The sequence below is a fragment of the Glandiceps talaboti genome, chromosome 14 (genome assembly GCF_964340395.1).
Source record: "Glandiceps talaboti chromosome 14, keGlaTala1.1, whole genome shotgun sequence".
NCBI classification, from domain to species: Eukaryota; Metazoa; Hemichordata; class Enteropneusta; family Spengelidae; genus Glandiceps; species Glandiceps talaboti.
In genome coordinates, this window is record NC_135562.1 from 16,020,607 (window position 1) to 16,028,795 (window position 8,189).

Sequence of the window (8,189 nt, forward strand, 5' to 3'; positions counted from 1 at the left end):
GAAAAAATAAACTGCTCTCAAAATCAAACTGAGAAATCTAACGAAGAGGGGTGGTGTCATAGTTTGTCACGCAGTATAATATAGCATATAGTCTCCGTTGGAAATGACGGTGTAAAAGCAAAGGTTGATGTGCATATAATACTTGGTAACAGTACGTGAAAGTTGAAATACTTGGTCCGTGAAAGTATATATATATATATATATATATATATATATATATATATATATATATATATATATATATATATATATATATATATATATATATATATATATATATATATATATATATATATATATATATATATATATATTCACTCACATTCTATTGCACATTAATTCACATACGACATCTTCTCAAAGGTGCATACCGCGATCAATCAATACCAATAAACTTTTCTTTCGTCTCACACCGTCAACCAAGCGTGACACTGTCACATTCTCGCGGAAAGCGCCCTCAACTAATAAACCGATCTCGGTAAATTAAAGAACGTTCTCATTTAATTTGTATTCAACAATCCTGTTATATAGCTAGTCTCGAAACATTCGACCAGAAGCGAAAATCGGAGTTGGGAGATGGTTTCCGGGCTACGCTGCGAAGAAGATTTTTCAACAATAGTACCTCATGACCAGCGTCATAAAGAAAATATAACATTATACTATCTGCGAGATCCGTTAGAGTAAGTATCACCTCCTACTCGCATATCATTCGAGATTTATTTTTCTCCGCATTCTCAATATTTCTCCTGAGTTAGACATATCTGATTGACAGCCATACCAATAAGAGAATTGCCCTTTACGTAATCGACTTTGAGTGCGCTGTTCTTATGTCTGAGTGTCCCATGGGAGTAGTGCATTTGCTGTGTTACTACTAGTCTACTGGAACATCAACTTCCAAGGGACATACAGTGTTTGGTATATGGTAGTATTTACCATAGTGTATCTCCCCCCCCCCCCTCCCACCAGTAGCGTGCACTATGTTCCCCACTTCCGTTTTGCATTGTGCAAAGGGCAAGTAACAAAATTTTAATCTGGACAAACAACAAACTCAATTCATTTAGTTTTTATATCAGAAATGAACAAATTCCAATTCATCAGTCTACAGAGAATATAATTTGATTACACCAATGATAACATTATTCGAATTCTAGCTGTAAATCGGTTCCTTCCATCCACTTGCTATATGTTTGGTCCAAAAGCTCACTCTGGGCTACAGTAAAATATTCTTTCCAGCCTCCAACTTTGCCTGAATATATACCAAAAATATGGATAAAACGATGAATTTCATGCACAATTATAAAAGTGGCAGTTTCAATTTATGTACCAATGTCAACTTTATATTTATACTGGATGAACATCATGATACTTGTTACTTAAAATGAGTTAAAGAAAAATGTGATTAAAATGTATGGCCAGTGAAAATAGGAAATTCGCTCTGGTGCAGTTAAGTTGAATTCGCCGTAGTCATGGGAAGTTTGCTGCGGCGGAGTTAAGGTATAGTGATTTCTAGTACTGAAGTTTGGGAATTCGCTCTGGCGATGTTAGGAAGTTATGATGTTAGTAAGTTCTGCTCTGGTGATGTTGGCTTTGATCCAGGCACATTTTCTTATTACATCATAATTTACTGTAAAGTCTGTGTTACAAAAAATTGTCTTGCCGACTATTGATAACAGTTTGTTAGTTTTAAATCCTTACTTGGTGAACTTTCATTTTATATAAATTCGAATTCGTGGTTGAAAACTCACGTAACGGCAATATATTTGGACATCAAATTGTACATGGGATTAATACTGAAGCGTGTGGTGCCTGATTAGCAATATATCTATTGCAATTAAAGTGTACTAGAATTGTCGGGATTTTCCTCTCCAATTATTAACTAGTCAAGTCAAGTGAGGGTGACCCCAGCGTTTGTAATGAGGTCATTGATTTAGCGATTTACTAACTTATATTGATTGGCAGTGTATATACAAATTGATACTGTGAGATAAACTAATGCATCTTTACTGAATCTGAAAACATCATTTAATTTACAAAACTATTCCATACTTCTCTCTGTGTATATGTACTTCAAATATGCGATCGCCATTCGCATAAATTATGTGAAGCAAATCTGTTCACTTATCAGTCTATTTTCATCTGTGTTGTTGTTGTTGTTGTTGTTGTTGTTGTTGTTGTTGTTGTTGCTGTTTTTGTTATTGTTGTTGTTGTTATTGTTGTGCGCTGCTGCTGTTGCTTTTGTTGTTGTTGTTATTTGTGTTGTACAAAGACCGTAAACAACAACAAAAACAATTATAACAATTATCAAATGTTTCATACAATTGTTATGGGACACTTTTCTTGTCATCGTCTTAGAACAATAACAACATCATGTAGGCGAATAGACACAGCAACAAAGAATACATACCTCTCCTAACAAAGGGTGAATCTTCTGGGTCGATATGCATCATTCGGCATGTAGCATCACTTCGTGCATTTGAGTTTTGCTTCATCTTTTCAAGCGAGCACAGATCAGCTATTTTGTCTATGACACTGTCAGGGAGATCTTTACCAAGAAACTTGGCAACATTCTTCACATTACCCTTTAGATCCTGAGTATAAATTATAAAATATATAGTTTCACCTTCGTTGTCTACAGCCGAATACTAATCATCATATCGTAACATAATACCTTCTCAATGACAACTCAAGTTTTATAATTGTACACAGAAGACTAAGCAAATAATGTTTTGTGGTGATGATTAGCTGTCAATTACTCTACCTAGTTTTCGTGTCAGTGCTGTTTTATGCATTAAAAGGGCCATGTTTCAATCCCGGGGTCGTCACATTAGTGTTACCCGAATAGTTATTACATACAATCATTCTTTTGTTCTGGACTAACTTTTTTCATTAGTTCTTACAAACAGCTGGTTTTCATACTTAGATGTTAATTCTTACTACAAATAAATGCAAAGATATTTCCAAAATGGGGAATATATCTCATATTTTTTTAACATGAGACCAAGATGGAAGCCGTGGCCCAACAAACAAGCAAACAAACAAACAAACAAACAAACAAACAAACTCAGACACACAAAAAAACCACACGCAAATAAACAAACAAACAGTGCAATACAAATTCTAGCTATTTTTGAAAGGGGTGTAATCCGAATCATATAATTTACTTTGTTTGGCCCATTGTCCTACTCGTACTTTTACTGCGAGTATAAATCTTCAATGTCCCAGAGGTGCGCCCATGGGAAGGTGCACGTGAACGATGTTGAACAGTCAACATTAAGGGGTCACATGTTCATGAACAAATCTCAAAGCATTGTTCCACCTTTCCGTCAAAAATTCATTAAAATGAAGGTTAATAAAGGCGTGTACCTCTGCCAGGCTTAATGAAATTTCTCTCATCATGAGTTACAGGAATAATCGATTGGAGTAATCTTACAAATCATCCACCAAGCTTCGAGCGTGACATTTGTAAACGTTGATGGATGTTTTCACCAGAAACGGCCTAAATAGCGCCCTCACAAGCGAAAGCTATATCAGGGTCCTATAGTGTGTATATTTATTTGAGTGATGGGTCCGTTTTTGATTCACAACTGATCTCGAAAAATTGGTTATTGTTTGCGTCTGGGCGGCTCACTCCCACCTAAAACATGTCGGGGGAAGGGGATGGAAGGGGGTGAGGCTAACATTGTGACATCTTTAGCAATCTTGTTGTAATAAGCTTAAGCTTATTGCTATCAGACATGTGATAATATTTAGCTAAACATGTACTCATTACACCTACCCTTACTACATCTTCGTACTTTAGGAAAAGAACATTGTCTTCATTTCTTTTGTTCCACCAACAAATAACGTGACTGTTCCAAGTACCGTAATCCTCGGTTGAGAAAGCTAAAATAACAAAGAAATGACAAAAACTCACAATATAGTTAGTTAACTATAGATATGTATATATATATATGTGTATGTGTGTGTGTGTGTGTACGTGCGCGCGCGTGTGTGTATATATATATATATATATATATATATATATATATATATATATATATATATATATATATATATATATATATATATATATATATATATATATGTATGTATGTATGTATGTTAGACTCTCTCACAGTCCTCGGAACTTCGCTTTACTAAAATCGACGCTAAATGAATTATTTTGTATGTACCGATACCATCTACATAACGTACTCCATCGTACTCGAACAACCTTGTACTGTGCGCCCTCATCGACCACATAGAGATATATGTTCGTTGACGTGTGACTGCGACGCTCCGTATTTTCGCGAAGTCCTCGGGGCTTCGCGATAACACGGAGCGTCGCAGTCACACGTCAACGAATAGTTATCTCTATCATAGTCGATGGGGGCGCACAGTACAAGGATATTCGAGTACGGTTAATTAGCTGGCATCGGTACATACAAAATAATTCATTTAGCTTTAATTTTAGTAAAGCGAAGCTCCGAGGGCTGTAAGAGAGTCTAGTATGTATGTATGTATGTATGTATGTGTGTATGTATGTGTGTGTGTGTGTGTGTCTGTGTGTCTGTCTGTGTGTCTGTCTGTCTGTCTGTCTGTCTGTCTGTCTGTCTGTCTGTCTGTCTGTCTGTCTGTCTGTATGTATGTATGTATGTATGTGTATGTATGTATGTATGTATGTATGTATGTATGTATGTATGTATGTATGTATGTATGTATGTATGTGTATGTATGTATGTATGTATGTAGAAAGAAAGAAATGCATATGGAACTTGTAAGTCAGTCCGTATAGATAGATGTAAAATCCGACGTTTCGAATAAAAATTCTTTTTCAAGGTAATATCGGCGAGCTTCAGACATGTTAAGTAAACACCTGAACATATCTGAATGTTATGGAACAGAACGACAACCGCGCGTGATCAACGGTTATACGTGTGAAAAGTTTTAATATTCGCTCACACCAAATAGAACCCAATAGAACACGCCTGAAATTTAAAAAAACCCTGATTAGACTGGGAATGATGAGAATAGTCTATCAATTCCAAGGGGTTCCAGCGTTCCGAGACGGAAAATGATTTCGTCTTCCTTCAACCTCAACACTTTCTCATCACCAGAAACCTTACAAATACCTGAAATAGACATATCTGATACATACTGTGATCGTTGGTAATGAAATGCATAGATACGGGATAGTTACGATTCTTTTGTCTGGTCAGGCGGAGATGTTCCACGAAGCGATCACCAAGACGACGTACAGTCGAACCTATATACAAGAAGCCCGCATTTCTGACATGTAATGCAATACACTACATTAGTACTAATACAAGTAAATCTACTTGTAACAGGCACACTGTTCTTAGGGCCAAAAACATAATTAGTATTAATAATGAAATGTACCCCATCGAGTACGATCGCATGGAAATGAACCAGCATTAACTTCCAATTCACGTGCACGTTGTTCTGTATGGACAACCATATCTCTAGGACTGGTATCACGACTCCAAGCTGTTAAAGGTACTTCAGGAAACAATGAATTGGTAACCCTATTAGAACGTAAGATATTAAAATGCTTGTATATAATGTTTCTAACTCTAGTTGAAAAGGGATGGTATGTAAGAGCTAATATGGGACGATCGTTGTTACTCCTCTGATCATGTGATTTGATACAAGCTTCCCTAGACAAAGATGATACGTTAAGTAAAGCCGCATTGGTAACCGACATTGGATAACCACGTTGATGGAAGTACGTGCAAAATTCAGCAGACCTTTCTCTGAAATCCAAATCACTACTACAAATACGACGTAAACGAAGTAATTGTGAATAGGGAATGGAATCTTTACACTTATTAGGATGTGATGAACCATACTGCAAATATGAATGTGAATAAGTAGCTTTAGTATAAATAGATGTAGCTATATCATCACCATCAATCCTAAGGGAGATGTCAAGGAAATTTATAGTTAGTTCTGAAATATCATAAGTATACTGAATAGCAGGATTAAAATTACATATGTAGTTAATAAATTGCATAATGCCCTCAAGTTTGAGTGAAGCTGCACCAACGCCGTCATCAATAAATCGTTTATATAGATCAGGTAAGATCCCTTGATACGAGCTGAAAATAAGGTGTTCTTTCTTGATAAGACATAAATAAACAAGCATAACTACCCGGTAGGTCCAAGACAACTTCCCATAGCAATGCCGCGTTTCTGCACAAAATACCTGTCATTAAAGGTAAAATAATTCAGGTAAGAACAAGTTCAGCCAAGTACGTGGGTAGGAGGGTCAAGTACAGGTCTTAAAATAAGGTAGTGTTCGATTGCAACTAAACCTTCATTATGTGGTATGGAAGTATATAAGGACTTAACGTCCATAGAAAAGGGGTACCGTGGCCTACCTTGTTGGAATTGGAAGCCATTAAGTATTTTAAGAGCATGGTTCGTATCGTTAATGTAGGTAGGCTGAAACGCCACAATAGGTCGTAAAAGGGCATCTAAATAACACGCGATGTGTTCCGCAGGGCAGTTACAAGCTGAGACGATGGGCCTACCAGGAATATTAACCTTATGTATCTTGGGTAGTAAATAAAACACGGCTGTCCGAGGTCGACGGACTATAAGGTTGCGTGCTTCTGTTGGTAATTCGCCAGCGGATATAAAAGCGTTAACAGTATCCATAATTTCGCGTTGCACGTCTTCTGTAGTATCACCTTCCAATTCCTGGTAAAAAAAATCCGTGTTTAAAAGTTGTCTCTCTGATTTTGAAACATTCATCTCAGAGATCATACTACGGTGATCCCCTACCATAAAATTTGGTTCTGTAACAACACACCTCTCATACAAACAATACTTACCGCATGGAACACCATCAACAAGTTTCTGTAGAAACGTTTCTACAGTCACATCAGTATTCTTAAATACTGGCATATGTCTGGCCAAATGTATGTAGGAAACGAGGGCGTCCTTTGGATTTCGAGCGATGTATATGATCTACAAATTTAATAGAATATAAATCAGATAATTATACAGAAAATAAATATTAAGTGATTCCTATTTATGAAATCGAGAATTGAGTCACAGTGCAACCAGGTTTAACTCCCTCCCATCTCTTCAAAACTGTCGTGGGAATTCGCTTCAATTCATGTATAATCTATCTAATAATATAATACATATATATGTACATGTACCAGAGATTACTGACTTACGCGCGCATACTAGTAGTATTTTCACTGCAATGCAATACCGAAACCATTATTGCAGACCTGCATACAAATATACAGTAAGCATTCACCTACATATTCTATAAGCATCACATGATATTTTTTGGTAAAGGTTTCGAGGGATTATAGGCGGAAATAGTTTTACACTTGTCGCCAGAAAAATATACATAAAATACGTCGGTTTTCATACAAACAATGTCACACAAGCTGCACTTCGTTCGTTTAAGGGGGGAGGGGGGGGGGTCTGGCATCAGTGCGATTACTGAACTATATTTTGGCACTTCTAACCAAATTTCAAAAACTTTCACGCCTTCAATAATGATAAAAGCTTCTGTATTTACTAGCTAGTGAGATGTTGATAAGTTGATGCAAAATTATTTCTAATGGAAGCCTTCAGTGTTGGGTTTCTAGTTATATTTTGATGTGTTTACCATTACCTCATGAGTAAACATTTTCATTTGGTTGTACCACCGATCGTGTTTTTACATTGCACCGATCATAGTAGTGTGACCGCGCCCCACAGTTTTCATCATGGTTTACATTGTATATAAACGCGTGATGATGTCACACTTATAATTATGAACGTTTGTATAGGGGGAAGGGGGGAGGGGGTTTGTCCTAAATAAACGATGTTCATTTATTGAGCTTGTGTGATGTTGTGCTATCATCCCTTAGTCAGATGAAGGGTCAGTTTCTGCTGTGACAGTCATAAATGTCTATAATCGAGCAACTCGACACATCAAACCATGAATTATTCATCAGGTTGTTTCAGGTCTCTATATTGTCGTTACTCAATGAACCGATGTTTGTAACTGAAAGGACCACGTTAGGCCAAGGACGTTGTCCTACTAACAACAAACGATTTTAGTAAGTTCAAACATAACGAGAGGATTGGTCACAAAGGCAAACAACATGTAACTTTTCAAATAATAATGAATGCGTTCCAAATGGGTATCATGCATGGCACATTGAGTATAAACATACATA

General features: G+C 36.6%; 1 protein-coding gene across 1 annotated transcript in view; it reads right to left on the reverse strand.

Annotated features, from left to right (window-relative positions):
* Positions 1-1,136: 1,136 nt before the first annotated feature.
* LOC144445330 (uncharacterized) overlaps positions 1,137-8,189 on the reverse strand; it is a 48,433-nt gene continuing 41,380 nt past the window's right edge. Inside the window, exons 7-10 of the mRNA XM_078134869.1 lie at positions 6,381-6,972; positions 3,776-3,882; positions 2,405-2,588; positions 1,137-1,246 (exon numbers count right to left, since the gene is read on the reverse strand). Coding sequence (XP_077990995.1) covers positions 1,137-1,246; positions 2,405-2,588; positions 3,776-3,882; positions 6,381-6,972 — 993 coding nt within the window. The remainder of the gene's footprint in view (positions 1,247-2,404; positions 2,589-3,775; positions 3,883-6,380; positions 6,973-8,189) is intronic.